Source organism: Fusarium redolens, assembly GCF_020744475.1.
Source record: "Fusarium redolens strain MPI-CAGE-AT-0023 chromosome Unknown BKA55scaffold_11, whole genome shotgun sequence".
Classification (NCBI taxonomy): Eukaryota; Fungi; Ascomycota; class Sordariomycetes; order Hypocreales; family Nectriaceae; genus Fusarium; species Fusarium redolens.
The window spans coordinates 1,016,046-1,041,407 of record NW_025763674.1 but is presented as its reverse complement, the minus strand read 5'-3'; the positions used below and the strand labels follow the sequence as shown (position 1 = coordinate 1,041,407).

Sequence of the window (25,362 nt, the reverse complement as noted above, 5' to 3'; positions counted from 1 at the left end):
CAGGTCATATTGGGCGGAAGCACTGCTCGATTTTCTATAGTTCATACATCAAATACCAGACCACCAGTATGTCTCATCAACCTTGAAAGAATCCTTGAGTGCCTTGTCGCTCACAGCACTGCTATCACTGATAATAACCTCGTACTCACCAGCCTCAACACACCACTTATCCTTCTCCTCATCAAAGTAAGCAGCTGCGTACTTCTCCAACTCAGAGATAGTCACTGTCTTGGACTCGCCAGCATCGAGCTCAACCTTTGCGAAACCCTTGAGCTCCTTGACGGGACGGTTCACCTTGGCAGCTTGCTTCGGGCGCACGTAAAGCTGCGCAACTTCTGCACCACGCACAGAGCCTGTGTTTTTGACAGCAACAGTTGCGCTGAGCTTTCCATCCTTAGAAGATAAGTTGAGGTCTGAGAAGGCAAAGCTGGTGTATGAGAGACCGTGGCCGAAGGGAAAGTTGACCTCACGGTCGGCAAACTCGTAGTATCTGTATCCCATATACACGTCCTCACCGTAAAGTGTTCGCCCAGCTTCAGTTCGGAAATTAAGAAATGCTGGGACATCGGTTAAGCGCTTGGGAAAGCTCAATGATAGCTTGCCAGATGGGTTGGCATCACCAAAGAGAATGTCAGCAATGCAGTTACCCGTCTCATTACCACCATACCACGCCTGAATCACAGCAGGGACTTCTTCCAGCCAGGGCATCTCTTCCGGTGTACCAGTCTGCATAACAACAGCCGTCTGTGGATTTGCGGCTGCGACAGCGGAAATGAGCTCATCCAGAGCTCCGGGAAGCTTCATGCTCTCACGGTCGGAGCCCTCCGTCTCCCAGTCTGAGTTGAGACCAGCACAAATAATGACCTGATCATGTTCCTTAGCGAGAGTGACAGATCGCTCGATTTCCTGCTTCGCATCGATGACCTTGGATGCGCCGACGCGAAGAGATCCGTGGCCTACAACGGGGTTGTCGAGCTTGAGGGTGAAGCTTGGGGCCGAGGCAAACTCAATTCTGATCTTATACTTCTCGCCCTTCTTGAGGTCCTTGCGTCCGAGCTCTTCGCGGGTTGCTGTGCCGAAGAATGCGTCGCCGGCGATTTGCTTGGTTGAGTTGTTGACGACAAGCTCGTCGTTGACGTAGAGGTTGGCAGTTCCGCAAACGATGACGCCAAACTCGTACGTGGAATCTTCCTCGACTTCTAGAATACCTTCAAGGTTTGCGAACCAGAGGTCTTCTAGCTCAGAGTTGTAGTAGTCAACGAGGTGCATTTCCGACTTGGTCAGCCACAGCTCGTCAACAGGCTTGCGGGATGAGTCGCTGGGTGGCTTGTTGTACACTTTCCAGCTCATACCAGTCTTTCCGTCTTCACCCTTTGTCTGGCTTCCCAGTAGAGGGCTCAGCTTATGTGTGTATGCGCCGATGGTATAAGCAGGCTGGCTACCGAGCTTTTCGGCGATGCCATCGTACGGGGTTACGGCGTAGTAGGCAGCCAGAGAGGCAGAGCCACCGCCATGATAAGTCGCAACCTTGGCGTTAGGTCCAATAACTAAAGTCTTCTTATCCTTTGCCAAAGGAAGCAGGTTCTTGTCGTTCTTTAGGAGAACAATACTCTCGTTTCCGATCTTGCGAAGAAGAGCTGCAGTCTCGGGCGTATCGAGCGTCTTCTCGGGTCCATTCTCCTTGACACCGGAAGCAGCGCACTTCTTGACAAACTTGAGGACCTCTCGAGCGCGGTCATCAATAACATGTCCCCAAACCTTCTCACAAGCGGCAGCAAAGTTAAGAACATCGCCTCGCCAGCGAGTAGGACCAGGCATCTCAAGATCAAGACCGGCTTTGATGGCGTCCGTGACGCTGTATGTGCCGTACCAATCACTCATGATCAGACCCTCCCAGCCCCATTCTTCGCGTAGCATGTCGTTCAGTAGCTTCTTATTCTCGCTGCAAGCAGTTCCGTTGACACCGTTGTAAGATGTCATGAATGCACCGGGCTGTGAGTCTCGTACAACCAGCTGGAATGGTAGAGCGTAGATCTCACGGAGTGCACGCTCTGTGATAATAGCTTGAACGCTCATGCGCTTGTGTTCTTGATCGTTGCATACGAAATGTTTGATTGTCGATTGCACACCTGTGCTCTGGATTCCACGAACAAGCGCAGCGGCACCTAGACCAGCGAGAAAGGGGTCTTCGCCGATAGACTCAAAACCACGTCCTCCAAGAGGCGAACGTTGCATATTGATGGTAGGGCCGAGAATGACATGTGCACTCTTTCCAATGGCCTCTTCACCCATCTTCTTTCCTGCTTCCTCGAGCAGTTCTTGGTTGAAAGTTGCACCGAGACCGGTACCGCAGGGAAAGCATGCTGCTGGGATTCCGTTGAAGAATCTGGTGCCTCTTACACCGTTGGGACCATCTGATAGACGAAGAGATGGGACTCCATGCTCTGGGAAGGACTTTGTATGCCAGAAGTCAATTCCTGTGGAGATGTTAGCTGGTGTTATTCCCATAATATGATGCTACTAACCTGCAAGAAGAGAGACCTTCTCAGCCAGAGACAGCTTCTTTAGGACCTCTTCAACGTTAATATTAGCCATTTTGGTCACTTTACAAGAGCCTTGTTAACGGGGAGAGCGAGAAGAATAAGAAAATAAGTCAATTGACGGGAAAACAGCTCCTCGAGTCGACAGATAAATACTCGCGCCCTGAGCAAGCTGGAGCTCTTGCATGGCTAAATGACAACCCCGCAGCAACTCGGATGCGTATTCTGCCTGATACAGATGCATCCGTCGGGTGAGAAAAGAGCTCATTCCCTTCTATCATTTGCCAATCGAACAGATCAGTTCGTTCTCATGATACCAGATGAGCATCTAGTTGGTGGTGAAGCCCCACGGATGATGAGCTTCTTGTCTCTACCCGTAGTTTAACCGAAATTTCCTCCAATCATACAACGTATCGACAGAAACTCATTCCAGGTTATCGCTTCGTCGGGACGAAATTCCGCCTCGTAAACCTCGGGCGAGAACAACACGAAGCGGGGGATATCAACAGATTGCGTCTTCAATCATCACGAGATACGTGATGCCATAGTTGAACCAAAGGATGTGAATGAACTTATCATGTGAAGAGTCACGTGGCGAGGACGCTTTTGGAGGGTTCGTGGAAGGTGGGAACAAGGCGGGGATGAGCTTGTCATTCTTCACCTCGGCAGAGGCAACCCTCACCTCAACAAGAACCCGAGATTTCCACCTCTCAAACTCGGATTTCAACAAAGGGACCCTGATGAATCCGGCACCGAAGATCGTGCTTTTTCCGATGGATCCTTCAAGATCCGACTACTCTACTTTCCCACGCTTACGGCCAACAAATTGAACGGGCCGAGATTTAGTAGCAAACAAAAAGACGTAGGCCAAGACCCAATCACTAATCGCAGGGCGGTCCGTTACGATCCGGCAAATGAACCAGCATGTTTGCTTTGTCTCGCTCCCAAGTCCATGGTATCGTCGCCCGTCCTAAGGCCTAGGCACGAACTGAGGGGCGATGGTTCCGCTGAGCCTAATCGTAGCAGGTCCACATGGAGCCATCATGAGAAGAACCACGGGAGATGAGAACTTTAGGAATAGCTACAGTCTCCTCCGGTCCGAAGAATCTCCGATGAAGACGGCGCCGATTGTACCCGGCCCGAACTTATCGGATACGGGCCGGAAGATACCCGGTCCCACAGGGGATTCACGCGGCGAGACCGTCGACCACACTATGTATGACGAGTAAACGAAAGCAGATGGGGTGAAGAAACTTCCTCAACCGTCATCCACGGCAATCGAATTCTCATCTCTTCATCTCGATTGCTTCTCGATATCTTGTCCATTATCACGCATTTTGCAGATCGAATTGTCATCATGATCCGAACTGCCAATATTCATGTTGTACTGGATTCGCGTGTATCCAACACGATTGCTGCGCTGTGTACCCGGATCAGACCAGCCGTGGCAGAGTTTTGGGGTTCCTGTTTCCTCGGACTAGGCCGAGTTCAGATCACCTGAGGCATTTTTCCACTGGCAGAATGTATACCCTGGATCACCCAAGTACCGGTCTCAATCTCATGATTAGTCGGCTTTCGTTCCGACCGTGACGCATCATGGCTTCAGGGACACTGACGAACGACAAACCTTCTCGCAAAACCACCAATGGATGGATGCCATGCCTGCCGCGAGAGAGTTAAATTACTACCGCCATTTGCGCTACAGGCGGCATTTGTTGCGCTTGTGGCTGCCTTGCGGTCACCCACGTACCAATGGCATCAAAGACTTCATCGACTCTTGTCATGAATATTAAGTTTGAAGTAAACATATGACTGTAGAGTATCACGGGTGTGCATAAACAGCAACACTCTATCACGAATTGCTCACTCGATTTGATCTCGCGTCGTGCTAGGGTTGCTGTTCGCTGGGGTTCGTTGTCGAAGATCAAACCTGGCCGGGGAGGATCTAGTCTAAAGTGACATGCATAGCTGGAAAGTGAGGCCTAGGGGTCTGCGACGAAATGACGGCAACGGTCTCTAGGCTGATGTTGCGGTCGATGGCTAGGGGTGTTTTATCACCAATGGGCTGTCTTCATACACGCTTTTGGCGCTGTCCCACGAGGGTGGCATGCGGACCGCCTTGTAGGATCGAATGTACGTTTGCATGCATCCGTGACCCCAAGTTCTTGCACGTTTCTTGGCCTGAATGCCGGCGTCTGTGACAAGACTAGTTATCAATAAGTGAAAGGGTCTGAAATTAAGAAAAGCAGCAGGACAATTTGAGAACAAGTTCGAGATGGATGGTTAAAGCGGGTCGTGGAATGAAGTTATGGAGCTTGGATATCGGCATATCTCTTCCCCGAAATAACCCTTGCTCAAATCATCGACGGCTCCCGTTCATTTGACATCGGCCGTTGAGACCCACGATAAGTCCCACAAGGCCACCGAATAGCTCTCGAGTCCGGTGATCCTCGCGACGAAGTCCGTCCCACGCCAAGAGCCTTTGGTCGAAGCCATGGACCGTCAAGGGGCATGATAGAGATTGGCAACGAGAGTTTCATGTTCAAGGGTTGCAGAGACTACTGAAAGACCTCAAATGGCGGGTTGCAGTCGGAGCGCGCTTCCCGGTATTCGGACACTTCGGTTCGGTATCCTCAGGCCCAATCACTGATGAAAGTGCCCTCAATGGGGAGACGGGGAATGAAACGGCCTGCACTACCAACCCGTCTTTGATCAAGGCTGAGCTACGAGCTCCCGGAGCACAAACTCCATCCTGTCTCTGTAAGCCTCATGAAAGCCAGGCTTCAGCCACAGCTGAATGAGCAAAGCCTAACGAGGATAGGCTCAGTCGCGCGGATTACAACCAGTTGGGTTTCTTACCGCGTTGACGATGATCTTCAGAGACATGCATTCTCGTTGGTCATGGAATACGGTACCTGAGTACTTGCAGACCGCTTCTAGAATTGATACCACAGTCCACCAAGTCGCACATGTGTGAAAGCTCGTGTTTCCTGTCCAATCCCGGCTTACCAGAATGAAGCCCTCCAACTCCTGTGTTTCATTGCTGGCATGCTTATCATTGCAACACTTCCAAGGAAGCTTGCATATTCTACAGGCAATAGCGCATCCTGACAGAATACAATCACCATACGGAAAAAGAAAATCTTCTCCTTACGACCGAAGAACATTTCAAAAGGACTATGGTACATGTCTTGGCGTTCATCCGGTTGGAAAGATCTCATTCTCAAGGCCCAGCGCGAATTCATACCGTCGGGTACCATCCCCGAATAAGGCACTTGAACCCTGTCCTCGCTATTAAAGAACGTCATCCATCAGCCACATATTTTTATTCTCACCGTCACGGTGTGGGAGGATATGTGTCTGGACGCCTCATCCGAGGTGCTTACTGAATACAGAATAAGATGAAAGTCAAATTGGTGTACGGAACAAGATGAAGGCAAATGGAAGCTTCTGTACCTACGGTCCAGCCCTGCCGCGCACGCGTATCACCACGTCCACATGGCTTGCCGCTGTGCAAGTAACAACCTTCAAACTCTGTCGGTCTAGCTTACGAAATGCCCCGTATCTTTTGGTAGATGAGATGGAGACACAAGAGGATTTTTTGACACACGAGTATCGAGTACTTGAGATACTTTGTCTATGACCCCCTTTTTTACATTCGAGCGGCCCCATTACATCGCATGGTTGGCGCCTCGCCACGTGCCTGGAAGGGAGTGAGGGCGTGGATCAACGATTTCAGATGCTGCAAGAACAAACTCTATTATCTTCTACAGTTGGTTCGAGAAGAACCTTGCGGTCAGCCACACCCAGCCACAGCAAGTACATATTTCATGATGAGGGTTTCATATAACATCGAAGTTTTACGTACGAGATATCAACAAAGGATGCAATACCTCCTCGGACCTCTTGAACGAAAGCGGCGGATTCCCCTTTCATTGAGTAATGAGAACGGCAGTCGGCCACTTTTCCTGCAGCCATGTCTGTGCAACGCAGGGGGCCTCTCTCAGACTCTGCTTGTGTCTCCTGTCACCTCAGTCCCTTGAGGCCCCATCCATGCTTGCCTCGTGGTTTTTAGGTACATAGATGGAGCTAACTGATCTGGTCTCTTAGTTCTTCTGAGGAAGGGCGATAGGGAGTTGGGCGATCCACTTGCGTCCAACCTCATCTCTACTCGCAAATCGTGCCGCTACTCATCTAATCCCTGGCTTAAGGGCTAATCGAAGATCATTGGCCTAACGGGTATCCGGCTCATATGTCTTGGCGCAACATATTCTCATGGTTGTTTCTTTTTCCAACTGCACATCAGTTCACCCACCGTCTAGCAATTTTGAGCAGCCGCGCATGAGTTATATGCCGAGACTCTATTTGCTGATGGGTTGAATGAGATATATTCTGAGACCCCGACTAGCGCCATGATCTCCCAAATCCCTGTCAATGAATCCATGCAAGCCACGTCCTCCCAGTCTCAGTATGAACGGGGGTCCACGGCGAACGGCCCAGGGGTCATTGCAAGGCCTGTAATTTGCAGCCAGGATTATCCCAACGGCTCGAGGCGGATCGCCATATTCAATTCTACAACACGATATTAGTCAAATGACTTTTTATGATGTGCTGGCAATAGCATTGCCGTACCTTTGCATATGGCAGTGTACCAAGGACAGTATAAGAATGATGATCAAGCAGCGGTATAGTCGCTTTTCCTGGCCTCGCATTTGCCAGTTCTCAAGGGAAGAGTGTCATCAAGATTGAGTTTGCCGCGGCCAGGGGCTATTGCGGTTCCCCGATCAGTTATAGAGTTGCATTATCTGTGGTTGTCTTCTGCAATGGACCTTCAACTCAGGCCCCTCCCTAGCAACGAACGAGCCAACAGATTGATTTGAGGGTATAATTACGGTGATTAATTTTTACGAGCATCTCTCAAGTCAGCCCCAAGAGAATTTGGCTGTTGTTAGTCCGCTTTGAGCCATGTGTGTCTGTGTGGTTGCATGGACGGCACGACAGAAACGGTAACAGGACGGAAATCGACGCTGACGAGGACACCATTAGAGACGAGATGGAGACAACAGGCTGACGCCTTTCTTCGGCAGGACTTCCTTCCATCTTCTTTTGACGTAGCATGTCTCATTGCTCGTTGCTCCTGCATGAGGTGCCCCCATCCTGCGGTTCCAAGGCCCCCCCTGAAGCGTCGATGATTCCTCGATCACAGCACCTCACTTCAACCTCTGACTTCCATGGAATAGAAGCTGCAGCAACCTTCTAGCGCAAACTTTATGACCCTACAGAACTCCTTGATTCTGCAACTCTAGCGTCCTCGATAAATTCAGCCTGTCATAGACCGTTATTTGTCTGAATATTCTCCACACCTCGGACCGCTTCGCCCGCTTTGGTTAGACACATTTCCCCCAACTCAACGCAACCATCTTCATCTTTCAGTCCAGAGGAAACGGCTGTGCAACAGTTGAAGTTGGAGGCAGTACGTACAGGACTTTGAAGTGCTTCGAGGTACAGTACCCTTTTCACCCTCCCGAATTGCTCTGCCTTCACACAACACGTGCCGATGTCATTCTCTCCTGCAGATTGGCCTTGCATTGGCTTCGATCATCCTTCTGAGCAGCCTTCCAGGCCCCTTCTAGGTTTTCTAGGCCTGGAGCTGACTTGCTCCCTTCTCACGGTGCAAGATGTTGCGGTGTACAGCACAGCACAGCACAGCACAGCACAGCACAGCACAACGCATTGTACATTGTGCATCACACATCTGGGCGTCTTCACCGCAAACTGGGAGTCAGACGTCAGATGCAGGTCATTGTTGTGAATACAGGATCTTGCTGCCTTAACGATCATGGGGTCTGAATTGCAATGGAAATTTGAAACAGAACAATTAAATGCCCACGCCTTGCGAGGAGAAGGCTCAGACAGGCCAAGCCACCTACGCAATAAAGCCCTGAGTTGCTGCTGTCAGTGTCTCACGGGACTGTTGCTTCGTTGCACTGCTAGGCTGGGGAATAGCCATGCGTCCTGTCTGCTGGCGAAGGTATGGCAATACAGTTCAGAAGAGGAGGATAGAAGGGACCAACTGAAAGTTGGGGATGTTAGTGGCCGATCTTCACCCTCACAAGTTTCACTTTCAACGTCAGTGCAGGCCTTACCTTGAGGCTTCAGGTGGAAGTCAAATGCAGATGTGGAGGGACTTTTTAAGTGTCCATTCTTTCCCGCGGAGCAGCCCGGTTGGTATATTTGGGTTTGTCTATCACTGCAAGGTACTTTACTCTTGGCCAAGCAATTGCGTGACGAGGCCTCTGTTTCGCCCTCTCCGACCAACCGTCTTCTTCTTCCGATGACCGGTGGTACAAACCGCCCTTGACGAATTGAGGCTCGAGCCGCAATGTAGTACAAGCGCTTCTTTGCTTTTGCCTGTTGCCCATCGAGAAAAACGTCCGACGGGATCACGGAAACAAATAGAGTTTCCGCGAAACATAACGTTCAAGGCTGTTTTACGCCCTTTTTTTTGCGGAATCTAGACGGAACTTCCGCGGAGAATGACAGTTACGTAGGGGGCACTGAGACTCTGTCTCTCTCTGTGTGTGTCTCTGTCTCTCATTGAGTGTGTCGGTGTCGGTGTCGGTGTCGGTGTCGCACCGATAGCATGGAAATCACCGTTTTGGGCATACAAAACCGTGACGCCACCCCCGGCTCTTGACAAGAGACAAGAGAAACGGCACGGCATAGGACGAAAGATTTACCTCGGGAGCTCTGTTCAAGCCTAACCTGAGACTAAACTTTGTGCTCTGTTCCCTCGGAATCACAAAGGGCATGTTTAGAATACGCATGTGGCCGTATGAGATTGTGTCAAGCTGTCATTGTGAGACAAGGGCCATATGGTATGGATGGACCACGTGCGTGTCCATGCAGTTTCGCCACGATCTTTTACAAGATTGGAAAAACTTCTACTTGTGAATGTGGGAGGCAAAAGCAAGTATCTCAAGTCACTGTACTTGGTATTGTTGCGGCTCAATGTTGCGAATTTTCCCTGGTCGAGATCTCCCGCAAGGGGCTCGAGCAGTGACATGTGCGATGCAACTGAGAAATGATATAGTTGTAGTCAAGGTGGACAACTGACGTATATCGGCAGGATAAAAGTAAGCTACGCGGTGAGCATTAGCATCGGTATCAGGTATTTCTACTCCAAAACTTCAAGGTGAGATACCAACTAACAGTAGCATGCCTATCGTTATTGGAACGGGGTTTTACCCCTTCGTGCATAGGGGGGATAATCAACTAAACTGTTAGCAGTATAAGCGCTGGACCGATATCAGATATCCTCTCCATGGTCTATGTGTTTAACAGTACACTGTAAGTGGGGAACCTCAGACTTCCCAATGCTCGACACTCCCCCTCCCCTTTTTGGACTCTGAGCCATGTGCGTGATGGGAACATGGCGGTGGAGATGCATTTCGATGTAACTCTCCTACGTATGTACAAGACGCTTAACAGTAAAGAAAAGAGAAGGATAGTTTTAAAAAACAACAAAAATCACTACATACAGTACAGCAACGCACACACCCTGGTAGAAATGGGAATATACCATCAATTACAGGTCGAAATTGGACAAGGGTCTATACAGGGTTTTGGAATGTCATCGACCATGTAAGCGTATGGGGTAAAAATGAAACCAGAGGATTTTCATCTTGGGGCCCGCCTGCTAGTCAAAAGATAGATGCCAATAGTAAAAGTTGAAATCATGATCCATGAGAGAAGGAATTGAGGCCAGGGTGTGAAAAATCCAATGTACGTATCTTGATTCGTTAAAAGTACCTAGTAAGAACATGGGTAATACCACCCAATATTGTATGTCAAAAACACCTCTAAAAACAAGAACCCCCATTTCGCCAAAAGTGAATTCCTTAGATTTGTCCCAATGCTTGTGTGTGTGTTCCAAATTGCACGCCTCCGACCCTTGGGTATTGGTACATGTCTAATAACGATGTATGGTTCCCAAAAGGTTAACAGTACAGTAAGAAGTATAATATGGCCGTTAGAGATGATGTGGGGTACTTTGATTCCTCCTCTAAGTTTCATGTCATGATTTGTGTTTTTGTTTTGTGAGAAGATGATGACGATGTTGTGTTGGTAGGTAGGTAGGTAGGTATGTGGAAGTGTGGGATGATGATGATCGACGTGGGTTGGAGCAGGATAGAGACTTGCCGCGGCGGATAATCCCAGTCTTCGGTAATTTTTTGTGTGTGTATGTGTTTTTATAGATCGACATTCTGTGGTGCCGTGTTAACCCACGATGTCATGACATGCCTTACAGCATGTGATCCATGATAAAGAATCGAATCATGTGAAGTGAAGGTGAGGTAGGGTGAAGAGTCATGTCAAAGTCAAAGGTGTGGTCGATCCCCATCAGACAGACTTTCTACTCCAGAGCCACTAGCCCGCAAAGCTCAGGGTATCGTTGGGCAAAGGTCTCACCCAGACGCCAGTTAGAGCCGTTCATGGCATGGGCCATGAGGGCATCCGTGAGCCCGACATGGCCCGTCTGCGGATCTGTGACTAGACCGTCTAGCGGCTGATAAGGCCAATTGACAAGGCGCAGCGCGTCGAAGTAGACCCGTTGGAACTCGTCTGTAGCGTAAAGATCCTGTCGCTCGATGGCGGCCTCGCGCAGGCTGCCCCAGAGGAGCAGATCGAGCCATTGAGGGTGCGGAGTTGTCAGTTGGCGCTCTCGCGGCACGTAGTCTTCGCATAGTCGGGCGCGTCTCTCTGGAGTAGGCTGCGCAAGCCAACAGATCATGGTTTGTAGAGGCGCAAAGATGGCGATGCGCTCAGTCAGTCTTGTCATTCCTGCTGTGTCGATAAGGCTGCGGATGAGATCGGTGATGGGATGAGGTGAGCAGGCAATCTGACCGTGGCTATCATGGCCGCGAAACAATGAGCGCACGTCAATCTGAGGAGGATCCAAAGTGTGAGCTAGCGACTCTGCAGTTATCATGCGACGACAGTCCTGGAGGAAGCCGACCAAGAGCTCATCGAAGCGACAGGCCGGCGGAGTGGTGAGAACGGGCCCAGATCCCGGCCAGGATGAGCCCGGTTGAGTCTGGCCCTTCAATGGACCGAGGACTGAGCCTGGGGGTAGTAGACGGGATACATGTTCCAAGCGGGCTGCTGCTGTTGAGCCATGTAAGTATGGGACACGGGATGAAGCGAGGGGTTGCTGAGGCGGAATCCGGCGTCTAGACACTGAGTGTGATTAGTCTCCTGTCTTGAGAACGAGTGTGAGATTGATGGGTGTTGCTGGGTGACCGTACCGTGAGAATCAACATCTTCATACTCCATCTTGATCACATCCTTGTGAGCGTGGCCGACGCTGATGCTGGAAGAGCTTGTGTTGTTTGAGGGCAGCAGCGAGGTAGGGACGCTTGTGGGAATGTAGCCGGCGCTGTAGTCGTCGGCAGATGAGGAAGGGCTTGAGACGTTGGAGGGGACGGGGCAGGGAACTGTGCTGGCCCATGACTCGCAGTTGTTAGGGAGGGGGACATATTGCTGTCCATAGTCGGGGATAGGGCTGTAGTCGCCAGAGGGGAAGGGGGAGCCGCGAGGACTGGGGATGGCACCGCTGCCGGTGCTGAGGTTATCATCGTATACTGAGGGGCTGGTCAGAATGTTGTTGTGCGGTGACGAGGACGTCGGGATGGAGACTGAGAGAGCCGTACCAGGTGCAGAGTAAGGCGAAGAGGTCATTGAGACGCCCATGTTCTCCTTGAGTCGCATGAGCTCCTCCTCGAGCGCCTGGTTCCGTCGCAGAAGCTCCTGGACTGTCTGATCACGGCTCTGCTTGCTCTTGAGGTCCTCCAGCTCGCGCTCCAGGCGGTCAATGTGCTCCTTGGTTCGCGCCCGGATAGCCCTTTGAGCCTCTCGGTCGTTGGCTCTCTTGCGCGCGAGTTGTGAGGGTGTGAGGGTAGAGACGCTTCGTGTGCCTGTTGTTGTTTGGTGTTAGTTAGTGCTGATCATGGGTATATAAATCGAATTGCTTGCTGCTTGGGCGCGATGTATGCATGTGTTTTTGCTTTTTCTGTCCCGCGTGGCTGGTTAGGTTTTGTTTACTTACCCTTTCGCTTAGAGCTCTTTGCGGGCTCGGCTGAAGATGAGCGGACCATGTTGTCGGTGCTGTTGTTTTGTGAGGAGTAAGAGATTGTGTGTGAGTCGGGTGAAGTAGAGTAAGGCATAGACGACGGTGACGATGTGGGCGATGCGATCATGTCAAGTCGAGTTTGAGTTGACAAGATAGAGTTTGTATGTGGATGTGAAGTGGGTATATATATAGAAGGCCAAGACTTGTATGTGACGGATATGTTATACAAGTATGAAGGATGAAACCTCAAGTCAAGGTGAAGAAAAGGAAGGGTCCCTGGATGGTGTATATATGTAAGTGAGGTAAGGTGTGGTGAATGAATTTGAGTTAGGATGAGATGAGATGGTAGTAGTCGAAGCTGTTGAAGTCTGTGGAGCCCTTGTAGTCTTAAGTCAAGGTCAAGGTCAAGGTCGTGCAAGTAAGTGTTCGCATGGAGATCGACCCAGCTACGCTACTGTACTAGAGTTGATCGACGAGGGGACAAGGGGTGTTGTTTATAACCATTTCCTTATAGCGCCTCTGGTGTAGAACAACGAACGAACCCATCCTCTTTTTTCTGTTTTTTCGCCTTGGAGAAGGTGTATCTCCAACGAAGGAGGCGTGCTCAACGTGTACGTACTCTCATGATGGACCCTTCAGACATGGCTAGACACACCCCCACAGTGTGAAGCCATCCTGCTCCCTGTTGGTATCAGTGTTAGCGTTGGTCCGTCCGGCTCATGGGTGAGCGAGCGAGCAATGGAACAGCAACAACAAGGCTGGTAGAGCGTGGGTCCTTCTGGTACGTGCTGGAGATGGAGCAGGCCTGTTGCTGGTGCGCGGTCCGGTGCGCCACGCTTCTTGTTAGGTTGGCTGAGTTTGAGTGAGTGTACTTTGAGCTGGTACTGAGGACCTCAAATGTGTACATCCTCTTCTTGGGACTCTTCTTCAACAGTCTGGGGTGGCTTATCCTTGCTTCTCGAAGCGTTTCTTGCTTATTGTCTCTTTCGGCCAACCCAGTTCTTCTTCAACGTCGTCGATAGGCAGACTTTTGGAATAGCATTTCGAAGAATGTCCGGTTTTTCCAATCCACAAACCAGACATGACCGTAGACATTCAATGGCATGGTCTCGCCTGGCCTGACCTTGATTTGACCCAATAACCAATTCCTCCTCCCCCCTCTCAATTGTCTTCAGTGAATGGATAACAACACTGCAGTAAATAAACCCAGCGGGTCCCATCTTCTTCATGGTTGTGGTTCCAAAATGGATTGACGCTCCACTGCAAGCTCTCGGACCCTTTTTCTTGCGCTGAGCTGAACAGAGCTTCGATCGAGCCCGTCTCTACCGTTAAGTTAATTCGTGTCTCTCGCCTTTATTGTCTGCAACAGGAAGAGATCCCGTTTTGTCCTGAAGAATCAATCGTTATAGATGTGGACTCTGCGGCTGACTGTAAGGCCAGTATCGTAATATGGGGGTCCTCGCTTGACGCACGTTAGCAGATAGAGTCACCGTTCTGTTGGACGGTTGGCGTTTTGGCTCCGATTGTATCGAACATCTCAACGAATGTCTTTTTGCATTTCATTTGGCCGTCAGAAGTATTCGAGTTCGCTGCTGCTTTCGATTCTACAGTACCATCTCCGATAGCCATGCCCATGTTACAGACGAACCAGAGGATTGATGAATCCAATCATCTGTCTTGCTATGCAGTAAATGTCACTGTAATTAGCGGTGGAGTCATTCGACGGGCGTGTTATTCCAACCATGCCTTGCTTCGAGGCATCGTGTTGTTCTCTGCTATGCCATCCTCGATTAATCATAGAATATCGATGGTCTTGTCTGTTGTGTGTGCCTCAGTATCTCTCATCCTGATAAAACAAGGGTGTACTCGTCGTCTCAGAGTCCATATGCCCGGGGTGCCCTTAGATGGTTGGGCCGTGAAGAAAGTTGACTGTTGACCTTGAACTTGAATTTGAACCTAAACAGAGAGCAAGGTACTGTAACTAATGGTGTAGAGTACTGTAGCGTAGCGTGGCCCCCAGGGAAGCTCCAGAAGCGTGGAAAATAGACAAGTCCCAGGGCACCAAGATGACACTCTGCAGCACTGAATCGAGAGCCCATCCCTACCACTTTCCCCCCACTACCCACTATGCACTGTCGTAGCCTATGACCCCTGCGGGATTAGACTTTCATCCCTCTAACCTAGCCGATATCCGGCGTAGTTGGAGTCGGGGTCAGGGACCCAGTCGGTCGCCAGTGACGGCTCCCTAGTTAGCGCGCTTCGCGGTCCTAACCTCTTGGAGGGCTCTGTTGGACTCTTCCACAGTTGATCCAAGGATCGTAGTGTAGCGGTGGGGCACGTGGAACCAGGGGGGCCATCAGTGAGTGAGTGTGCTGTAAAGCCAAAGTAAACCACCACCAGACGCTCGTCCTTGTCTTTAGTACAGTATCAGAAGTCGGACAAAACGTGGGAGCGTTACCATCAAATGGAACGGCACAAGCCATGCCTATCGCGAGTCGTATCACTGATCCTCCCTTTCATGCTAACTTTACTGTACTCGACGGCGTCGATCCAAACCCGCCCCCATATGGCATCATCGCGGCCGCTTGTTTGATCTGTGAGTACAGTACCGTCGACCATCTTGCGGTCAAGTCCAAGGCCAAGAACCAATCCCCAGATCAGGTGCTGGGGCACATGGCAATGGAGATGGAGCCATGCTTTGGTCCTCTGTATCAATCATATCTCTGCTGCAGTCTTCGGATTCCCCGCCAACATTTAACAAGAAACAATTCAGAAATCCACTCCCTGCAGATCCCCCGTGTAAGTACAGTAAAGGAATACTTGGCTGCAGCGCACGGAGCCAGCATTCAGTCCCAGCGGACAAGATGCCTCCTTTGAGGAGTTGTCGGCCCTTAAAGCGCAAAAGCCATTTCCACTGCATGCATTCAGTCCGTCACTTTCAGCGTGGCAATTCGTAAAGGACTGATAGACTGGGGACAAATGGACTGCACATTTCGCAGTCGCCGGAGGAAAAAGCAAGACAACCTAAACTACGGTCGCAATTCGGGGCTGAAAGTCTATGCTGCGGCGCAGCCAGGAGAAACCCCCCCCAGGAGGAATAGCAGCACAGGGCGGTTTTAAGGATGTGGCCCCCTAAAACTCAAGGCCGTAGTGAGCCGCTTGCTAACTGGTGATTTGTGTGCGTTGAGTTTTTGGGGCTTGCAGGTGAGCTCCCTCTTTGAGACTTTGGAAGGGAAAAAAGAATCTTCTCTGCCAGGTTCCCCGAGGAAATGGACATGGTGCCGCGGGACCTACTAGACAGACAGACAACATTAGGCCTACATGGCGTCATTCTTTGCGAATGCACCCAACGTAAGCTTCGAGAGAATTTTGTTTGTTTGTACTGTATCGGGTGTGTCGAAGATCCCTCGACATGACAATACCTTTACCAAGTCTTGTTGTATTCTATTCTTGATGATGACAACCAACGTGTCTCGGCAGTTGAAAAGCTGAGCTGATTTTGATGCGCGTCCCTCAGCTGAAGTTGTCAGCAATCCATTTTTCACGACCGTTTTCAGTATCTCTCTCCAACGTCGCGTTGCATCAATGACGTCTCTCTGAAAGGGTTCCTTGCTCCCATCCCAGCAGGGCCTCCCCCCGACTAGAGCCAACTTTCTCCAGCCGCCAACACGAATCTTGCTTTTCGATCTTGCTCAGCGTTGCATTCAAGATGAAAAAAAAACTCTGATCGTGAGGTTCATCTCGCCCAGTTTGAGCGGGATGAACCTTGACTAGAGTTTAGCAGCGCGAGTTGATTGCCATTACCAACTGTGACCAAGTACCAAGACCCGGGAACTTGGTAACTACTGCTGGCAAGGGTGAATAGAACCGAACCCGTGGAGAGGGGAAGGGTAACGAAAAAAGCAAACAATTCTCAATCATGAACTTGTCTTCTTTACCCCAGAAAATAGGGAAAAAAGAGAAACAGCCGCAAATGGTCACCCGCAGCGCAGGCTTCGATCATGGCTTGCTTGCGTGCTGTGATCCATATCTCGCCAGCCACAATTCCGTTGCTGTGCTAGAGGATGGACCCCTTGCCAACGATGATTAAACCCATGCTTCGTGGAGCTCAAGATGTGATGGCAATGTGATTCGACTTGACTGGGTCTTTTTCGTTTTAGCCAGTCCAGTGGGTAAGGCAATTGAATGAGCTTCATCAAAACCCTGTCAGGGGCCTTGTCTTGTCCTGTCTTGTCTTGTATTCTCGTGATGGATACGGACGCCAACAGTTGTTTAGTGAGGCTTCAATCCGTATAATTGCACGTAATCAACGCTCGACCCAAGATCCCCGTGAGGATCTACAATAACCCCATGACCCTTACCCCATGTATCGTCCACCAGGGCATGATCAGTGATAGTCGGAGTTCTGTTTCTCCATCTATTGATGTCTATTAACCAGTGAAACTCCCGAGCTCCGGCCCCGGAGCGTCGAGCAATCTTAGACCCATCTCATCGTCGACCCTATCCCGAGCTATTCCCCAAGTCTCGTAGCCAAGGCGGTCATCACGGTCTTTGTCGGTTGGTACAGCTCTTGGAAATGGCATCGCGCTCGACTCCAGGGTCCATCTTTCTAGGGCCCTTTGTATGTTCTGATCTTGTGTTCACTGTGGAATGCGTTGAGAGCTTGAGATTTGAGGGCCCCATATTGGCTGATTACTGCCCCGTTGGAGACTCACGGTACTTCGCTTAGATTGACCCAATCCTCCGAGAACCATTCGTCTTGATTCCTCCTGGTTCTGCTCCAGAGAACTGGTCGTTCCGAGGGTGAGGGATGAGTTAGTCTGTCAGTGGCTTCCGTACTGGTTGCTTCATGTTGCGCCTCTGGCGTCGACGAAGCCTCTAGTAAGTGTCCGTTGTTAGCCACCGTGGACCACTGTCTTGTCTTAAACTTTGGGTTTATCTGTTGTAAATCCGCGCTCCCGGGTGAAGGGTATCCCAAGCGGCATACGGATAGGTAAGACAGATATCGGTCGCATGCCTTGCATCACAACACAAACCCTAGGCTTGTAATCTTAAAGAATGTTCAAGGGTTTCGAAGCCAAGCCCTATCTTGGCTCAGCCTCCAGTGTATACGGGCTAGGAACCTCATGCACAAGCTAAATAGTCATAGTCTGCCTATATTACTGACGGGGATAGGCCGACCCTGGTCACGAATAGTAGATCCACAGGGTATAGGATCCTCACCCTGGCGCCGGGGATCAAGTTGGTCTTGTTTGATAGGTTCGGCAGCGTTGCAACTCTCATCCGAGATGTGCTATAGTTCAGCTGCTCATGTGTATCTACGAGTTGCCATCTCGTTCTATTTGGTGGCGTTGTCCACGCGATGGTCGTAATATGTACGGAGTATGTAGTGTAGGTATCTGAGGTTGCTTGGTGCTTGTTGTACGGAATGGCAATTATCATGATATCTCAGGGTTCTCGTCCTTAACCGCCTCCACCAACTCCTCCATCCCACCCACCGATGTTGGGCCGCTCATTCCCTCCGGTGGAAGGGCCCATCGAGGCAACGGGCTAACATAGGACCAGGCACCACCTGCATCTTCATACCGAAGACTGTGGAGCCATAGCGACAACTCATGTTCGCCAGGGTCTGAGTATAGAGGTGTCTCGCATATGTTGCAGAGCTCGCCCGTAAGCTTCTCGGCCCTCTTTTCTTCATATCTATCCACCATGGCATCGTAATAAGCTACAGCTTCCGCCACTTCGTCTTTGCCCATCCGAGACAGCCGGCTGACGATGTCTTCGTCTGTGTTTTGAGTCGCATCAGCGTCGTTTTGTCCCAGATCGACGCCCCAGACACGCCGGTTAGCATAGATAGGATCATTTTGAATAGGATGGCCGAGATGTTGTAGGTGAACCCGCAACTGATGAGTACGGCCCGTAACAGGGAGACATCGAACAATCGAGTATCCCTTCTTGTTTACCCAAGGGCGAAGTTTCTCGTCCTGAATTTGTTCGGGGGTTTTAGGACGCTCGTTTACGTCGTTCCCTCCCTCGGCGGGATAGTAGGCCAACTTCTTAAACACAGTTCGGGCTGTCTTGCCATTCGCGCGCACCCTGTTAAGGCCAAGTTTGGGAGATATTTGTAGAATGGGTTGATCGCAAACGACCTCGCCATCGGGAAACTCGCCCATCACTCGAGCGATGTATTCTTTTCTTACTGTGCGGTCCTTGATCTTGATGCCCAACGCCTCCGCGGCAGTTGGGTTCTTTGCGATGAACATGATACCACTTGTGAGACGGTCCAGGCGGTTGCAGAGGTATGGCAAAAATGCTGGACCGCGGTCGGATTTCATAATCTCAACAACCGAGTTGAAGTTGTACCTTCCTGCAGGGTGCACGGGAACTCCCGCGGGCTTGTTGATAACGATCATATCTTCATCCTCGTGGATGATCTGCACAGGGTCTTCTGTTACTGGAGGTTCATGGCGGTGCAGAGTATGAGAAATGAGGTCACCATTCCGGAGAATATAATCGGGCCCAACTCGCCGACCGTTAACAAAGATAGTTCCCCGTATCATAGACTGGCGATAGTACTCTAGCGGTCGGTCCCTGAATTCGGATTCATAGATATCAAGGAGGGGCCTGTTTCGCCATCTTTCCTTGCAATGTGTGTTGTAAGTGAAATGGTATGGAACTACCCGACGCAATCCATCTCCCTCAAAGTGATATGGCCGGGGCCAAGGGTCTCCAACTGGTGTAATGAGGGGCTCATCCGAATCCGAGACCTTTGGCGGATCTTGCTTCTTCTTTTGCTTTGGACGTCTTTGATTTTGTTGTTTATTGTTGTTGGTGGCGGCTTGTGGTGGATCGGAGCTTGGTTGGCTCGGGACAGGGCTTGGTGTAAGACCCTGGTCATCCTGAATATCAAGATCCTGGAAAGAATTCGCAAAGATGTTCTCTTCCGAGGGCGAATCCTCGAGCGTTGGTGACGACGTGACCATTGCAAAGGGGCGTCTTTCGCGAGGGGGTAACGAGGAGGTTCTGGCTGTGGCCCTGGACAGGGACCTAGATCTGTGTAATGCGGAGGAGTGCGGGCCGAGGCGAAGAGCAGCAGCCCTCATTCCTCAGCAGCCGTCGAGGAGAAGATGCGGCGCTTTTTTAACTTGTGTGCGGCAGGCAACGGTATGCGTGAAAGAAAGGCGCAGGGAAGGGCGTTTTTCAGCAAAGGGTTGAAAGAATGTGTAGTGACAAATTATCACTGATGTCTGTGTTGTATGCGTGGGCCCGGGGATTAGCGAGACTCCCTTGGCAAACATTGTCTTTGAAATTCTGACGATATCTTTTTCTGTGGGTTGGGTTAGCGGCAGAAACGAGCGGTGACATGCGGCAGGAATGGACCCCTCGCCTGTTCTAGGTAATTAATCCCCGGGCGGTCTGAGCCTTTTGGTGAGACGACCCTTCTGCCCCTCTGCAAAGCAAAGGTAAAGCCGTGATTTGCCCGTGTTGGCAGATGGTTTCAAGATTCCCCCGCCAAAAGCCCAAAAGGTCAGTCTAGTCCACTGACGAACAGGGCTTGGGGGCACTGGCCTGCAGGCATCCAGCCCAGTCCAGGCCGCCCCGTCGTCCACTGTCCATCGGGTGCTCTAGGGGATTTGAGTGCCCGAGCTTAGCTGCTACGACTGCGGAATCTAGGTCAACCGTCCACTAAATCAGCCCCGCGCGCGGACAAACCGCTCTTGAAGACGGGAATGCCTCATCAATTCCCGGGGCTGGGAACAAACATTCAAAGTTCAGGGCAGCACGTCAAAGAGTTGAGTTGAACCTCGGCTTTTCCCCTTTGAGATTGGAGAACCCAGAACCTCGGGAACACGTCTAAAAGTGAATACCCCAGGAATTCATTGTTTCTTAGATTTCATCTTATTCCATTTCAAATCATTTTAACCTCGTCGTGAGGTTTTGCCCTTGACTCCCGATTCTCAAACACTGGGGCTGTTTCCTCATCGAACACCATCGGAGACATAAGCGGTCCAGACTACAAAGTTACCCCATATTTTACATCGCGCGCAGCTTTCGAAGGATCAAGTCATCAGTCTCAGTCCCCTTTGACCAAAAGTCTGGACTCATTGACCTCGGTTGCATTAAAGTGAAAAGGGCATAAGCAAAAGCCACGGTCGAGAACGTTACGGATACCACCCAGGCGTTTATCTTACCCCGGAGATTTGATCCGCGGAATGGGTAACAAGGCTTCACCAGCGGAGCTAAAGACCCGCAAGAGAGAAGACTATCGTTTCTTCCTTGACTACCGCACGCGATGGTGAGTTTGCGCCTCAATAATGCGTTGGCTAGAGCCGTATCCTTTGCTCCGGATTATTACCATCTTTCATTACTTGACCCTATCACTGCGAATTGCGGAATGCGTCTACTGTTGCAGTGACATTTCTCACGTGTGAAAGGGATATGATTTATCGCTTCAATAGACTGACTCCCTTGTTAATAGGAACGACAATGATATGTATGACCACATGAACAATTCCGTTTACAACTTTTTGTAAGTGACTAAAAGCGACGATCTCTCCAAGATCTCAAGATCCAGCGAATAACCTTCAATTCTTCTTAGATTCGACTCTATCATCAACGCATACCTCATTGAGAATTGTGGTCTCCATCCTCCTACAGCACCACAGTTTGGTATGTGTGTGCACACCCACACTGACTATTTCTCATCTATCGCGTACCCTGCCGTCGCGGAGCTTGCCCTACGTGTCAACAAGCTAGGTAAATCTAGCGTCACGTATGAGACTGCTCTCTTTGAGAAGGGAAAGGAGGAGGTTAAGGCGGTAGGGGAATTTATACAGGTGTATGTTGATCGTAAGACGAATCGACCGTTAAAGGATGGTATGGCTTCAACGCTTCGTGAGAAGCTGCAGGAGCTGGTCGTTGATGACAATGCAATTAAAGCAAAGGCTAAGCTTTAAGGCTATAGGTAAGCATAGGTGCTGAGCTTACATGGGCCACTATAATAAAGAATGAATGTTTTGGTGCTGTTCATCTATATCGCAAACCAGGATCCTAAAGGCCAAGAGGCTCAGTCCTGCAAATTCAGAAAGATACAGACTTGGCTTGCAAACCCAGTCGAATTATGTTACATTGTTCGGCTAATATTTCGTTTTTATTACTGATGCCTGTTGTATCTGATGCCTGTTCATATTCCTGGCACACTATTACTACCCAATGACTTACACCAACCGAACTATTGCTTACACCAAAATCTCAACTTCACAACTGACACTCATACTTCTTAGCCTGCCCTCCATTAAGGCCACTCTCAAACATTAACTCCAAAAACTCGAGATCCGCCAACGCCTCCTCGACGCTCTGCCTTTTGTCCGGCTTTGCCTCAACCAACGCCTTCGCCCACGCCTCAACCTCCTCCGTCACACCGCTCGTCCTCTCAAACTCTTTGACATTAGGCTCACCATCCCACGGCGTAACGGTCACCTTATCTCCATCGACCACCACGGAGCCCTTCTCGTAGCCGAATTGGAATACTGAGGTGCTCATCTTGGAGCCGCATGTCTGCTGGTACGTGCCACTTACACCGCTCTTAAGTCGGATCACTGCGTTCACGGTGTCGATTGGTGGCAGGTGAGGTTGTGTCTGAGTCGTGAAGGCTGTCACATCGACTGCTGGATCTGTGAGAAGCTGTCGAGTCGCTGCAGAGAAGTGTACTCCGCCGTCGAGCAGGAAACCACCCTGAAACTCAGGCTTTGCACGCCAAGCGGTGCCATACCATTGAGAATCCTCGCCCATGTAGAAGAACACGCGTACACTGAAGTGCTGCAGCTTTCCGAGCTTGGAGGCCTCTGCAGCGGCATAGTCGAACGATGGCTTGTAGCGAAAGTTCTCTGCAATCGAGAAGGTAGCTTTACCTCCTAGTCCACGGTAGTATTCGATCAACTTCTTGCCATCAGCTACGGTGGGAGCAAGCGGCTTCTCGGCAAGGACATGCTTGCCAGCAGCGAGAGCGGCTCTGATGTGCTCGGGCTGGCTCGGAATGGGCAACGCGATGATAACAGCTTCAATGTCTTCGCGAGCAAGAAGGTCGTCAAAGGACTTGCCGGATCCCGAATCGGCCGAGTACAAGTCCGGGTCTTGGCCGGAGCGGGTGTTCAAAGCAGCCGTCTCCTTGGCCGACTTGAGAGAACGGGAGTAGATCGCCTTGAGAGCGAGGTTATCTGCCTTCATGATAGCAGGCTGTCGGGCCTCTGTTCAGCACTCTGCATACGTCATTGGGTCGTTGTATTGGGGGTTTCGCACCATGTGTGCCTGTTTAGCGAAAAGGCCTCCGCCGATCAATGCTACGCCGATAGGAGCCATTGTTGATACTGTAGGGCTATTTTGAGGTTGTTGTTTGTTATCTCTGGGGGTAATGAGTTGCAATCATATGTCGGCAGTTCTCTGAGAGAATAGAGAGAACAAGAATGATGATGTTTTCGAGGGCGGGGTTTCCCCTCCATCATGGAACCCCCACTGTTGATTCCACCTTGTTCTGTCTACGTAGAGATTTGTCAATCATGTTGACTATTCAGTATACAATTTACATAGTATTGTTGGGATCTCTTTAACTCTCTAGTATTTGTTCATTATGATATACAAGTGAGGTTACTATCTCCCCTGTCTATTAGTACCTAGAAATGCCCTGTGCTTCTTGAAACCATCACTAGGCCAAACCAAACTCACCACCAGAGATGCATCACAGTAACAGCACATCCCTCACCGCCGCTACAAACCCTGACGTCACCGAATATAAATATTCCGTCGCGTCGGACACTTTCGGTGTACTGTACTGTAATGTAACTCCGCCCCCGACTCTTCTCTGCCGAGTTTAGTTGAATTGACGAATTCACCGTGCCAAGCCAACATGCATGGAAGGGGAGAAGATGCATGAGAGAAGCTGAAAATCTGACGCTGCTACAACTGCCCAAAGCAGTGCAGGTGTGGTAGGGCGTGTGCATGCATCTGCAATCTCGTTCTCAGTACTCTGTACGGAGTACAGGACTGTTGCAGGTATCCAACTGCCATGAAACACAATAAAACAAGAACAAGGTAAAGAAGAGGACCGACACTGCTCAACTACCGCGATGCGCTTGTACTGATCGGGTATACATAAGCATCGCAACTGCTGGCCTCTTCTGTGCCCCGGATCTCACTCCGAGGAGCCTGAATGGCTACAACCGTAACTTGCTACTGTATCCGCTGTACTACAGCCATCTACAGCTACAGGCAGTACCTGTGCGTGATGCAGTCAGTGCATTAACTTCAACTTTATAAGTGGCATGTTGCTTCGTACCTGTTCATCACTTTTCTTTTTCCTTCTAGGGCTCGGTATACGATGAGCCTCATCATCCCATCTCCCTACACCTTGATCAATAGTCCCTTGACCTTCAACTCCATGACACCACTTGTAAGACAAGGAATTCCGCTTACACATTTCAATATCGCGATACCGTTACATTCAACCTCCACCAAATCCCCTGCAGATCCCTCTGCATTGCTCATGAACCCCCACAAAACCCAGCCTTTGACATTTTCCATCGCCTAGAGCGTCTCTTGTTCCAAGCCAAGCTCATAGACAGATATGACATATCGTAAACTTGCGCGGCATCTTCCGTACGTTGTCGCGCCATATGTCACTCATTAGTGCCATTGACTAAACTAAACCTTGAAACCCTCCTATCTCCGGGACTCGGGCCAAGGAACGTACTCGCTAGCGTCACTGGCATCATTGACGCTGACGGTACCAGAACTGGCATGCCGTCTCCTGTTTCTCGATCGTCGCCAAGCAAAGTCTCCTCATCATCACGAACGTGACTGAGTGATTCTTGAAATTCCAAGTCGTAGCCGAAACTCAATTATAATCCCTTCAATTTTGCTTCACTTCGCTTATGTTGGTTATTGGTTGGTGCGCTTCAGGCGTGAGACTTTCGGCGTCGGTGAACCTGCCGGCCGATGCACGGCGTTTGGTCCAATGAAGCTTTCTATTCCGCTGACAATTAGTGGTCCGTCGAGAGTTGAAACAGCTGATGCGAAAGGCAATTGCCTCACGTTCTAGTCAACTCAATCATCCCTTGTCTTATAAACACCATGGGTGGTGTAATTATCGTATCGTGTCTCGGAACTTATCCTGTACTGTGATGGAATTCGGAATCTTTGCATATTTTCCGATTAATAAACTGAACTCTATTGAAATGATCATGAATCAAAGTACATTCACTTCGACCATTTGTTGCTCACAGTATGAGTATGCTGTGAGGTCAGAGAACGAAAACGCATTGTTCATCTTACAAGTTACAGGTGGAGGCCTAGGGTAAGCGTTTTGAGGACTGACATGTTTTAGATAGCACCAACCTGATGTATACCTTTGAAGTCGAATGATATCAGGCTTAAACGATATAGAATACCAGCGCTACAATTCATATACGAAAAGATAAAAGTGTCATGCTACTCCGTCGATAGCAAGGAACAAATCGGACAAACACTGCCATTAGAAGCTTGCCAGACACATACACAACCATGGAGACAGAAGTTAGTTTTCAGGGAAATCGCAATACGGTTCATGTTCTAGGTCTTATTAACAATCCGCAATCAAACTGTGAAGAATAGGAGTCTCATTTCATTTATCATAATAATTCAAGGAACATTACTGCA

The 25,362-nt window shown here is 50.1% G+C and overlaps 6 protein-coding genes across 6 annotated transcripts; 1 reads left to right on the top strand and 5 right to left on the bottom strand.

Annotated features, from left to right (window-relative positions):
• Positions 1-48: 48 nt before the first annotated feature.
• Positions 49-2,595, bottom strand: BKA55DRAFT_692164 (glycoside hydrolase superfamily; the record flags this gene model as incomplete). Its single annotated transcript, XM_046199743.1, has 2 exons — positions 49-2,477; positions 2,526-2,595. 2 exons carry the CDS (start codon positions 2,593-2,595, stop codon positions 49-51), a joined length of 2,499 nt encoding a protein of 832 aa, XP_046047580.1.
• An 8,361-nt stretch (positions 2,596-10,956) lies between these two features.
• BKA55DRAFT_595497 (uncharacterized protein) lies at positions 10,957-12,799 on the bottom strand (the record flags this gene model as incomplete). Its single annotated transcript, XM_046195816.1, has 3 exons — positions 10,957-11,708; positions 11,849-12,517; positions 12,649-12,799. 3 exons carry the CDS (start codon positions 12,797-12,799, stop codon positions 10,957-10,959), a joined length of 1,572 nt encoding a protein of 523 aa, XP_046047579.1.
• Positions 12,800-18,110: 5,311 nt separating this feature from the next.
• On the bottom strand, positions 18,111-19,655 carry BKA55DRAFT_516600 (pseudouridine synthase; the record flags this gene model as incomplete). The annotated part of the gene is made up of 1 exon (XM_046188097.1): positions 18,111-19,655. One exon carries the CDS (start codon positions 19,653-19,655, stop codon positions 18,111-18,113), a length of 1,545 nt encoding a protein of 514 aa, XP_046047578.1.
• A 1,230-nt stretch (positions 19,656-20,885) lies between these two features.
• Positions 20,886-21,629, top strand: BKA55DRAFT_692161 (HotDog domain-containing protein; the record flags this gene model as incomplete). Its single annotated transcript, XM_046199742.1, has 3 exons — positions 20,886-20,968; positions 21,152-21,202; positions 21,272-21,629. The coding sequence occupies 3 exons, from the start codon at positions 20,886-20,888 to the stop codon at positions 21,627-21,629; spliced, it is 492 nt and encodes a 163-aa protein (XP_046047577.1).
• A 301-nt stretch (positions 21,630-21,930) lies between these two features.
• On the bottom strand, positions 21,931-23,031 carry BKA55DRAFT_541259 (uncharacterized protein; the record flags this gene model as incomplete). Its single annotated transcript, XM_046190361.1, has 2 exons — positions 21,931-22,908; positions 22,972-23,031. The coding sequence occupies 2 exons, from the start codon at positions 23,029-23,031 to the stop codon at positions 21,931-21,933; spliced, it is 1,038 nt and encodes a 345-aa protein (XP_046047576.1).
• A 239-nt stretch (positions 23,032-23,270) lies between these two features.
• BKA55DRAFT_573732 (uncharacterized protein) lies at positions 23,271-23,923 on the bottom strand. Its single transcript, XM_046193232.1, has one exon. The coding sequence runs from the start codon at positions 23,667-23,669 to the stop codon at positions 23,391-23,393; it is 279 nt and encodes a 92-aa protein (XP_046047575.1). The 5' UTR covers positions 23,670-23,923; the 3' UTR covers positions 23,271-23,390.
• Positions 23,924-25,362: the final 1,439 nt, after the last annotated feature.

Bases quoted from the DNA above. Each gene is read 5' to 3' on its own strand.
- BKA55DRAFT_573732 (XM_046193232.1), bottom strand. From the start codon at position 23,669: ATGCACACGCCCTACCACACCTGCACTGCTTTGGGCAGTTGTAGCAGC.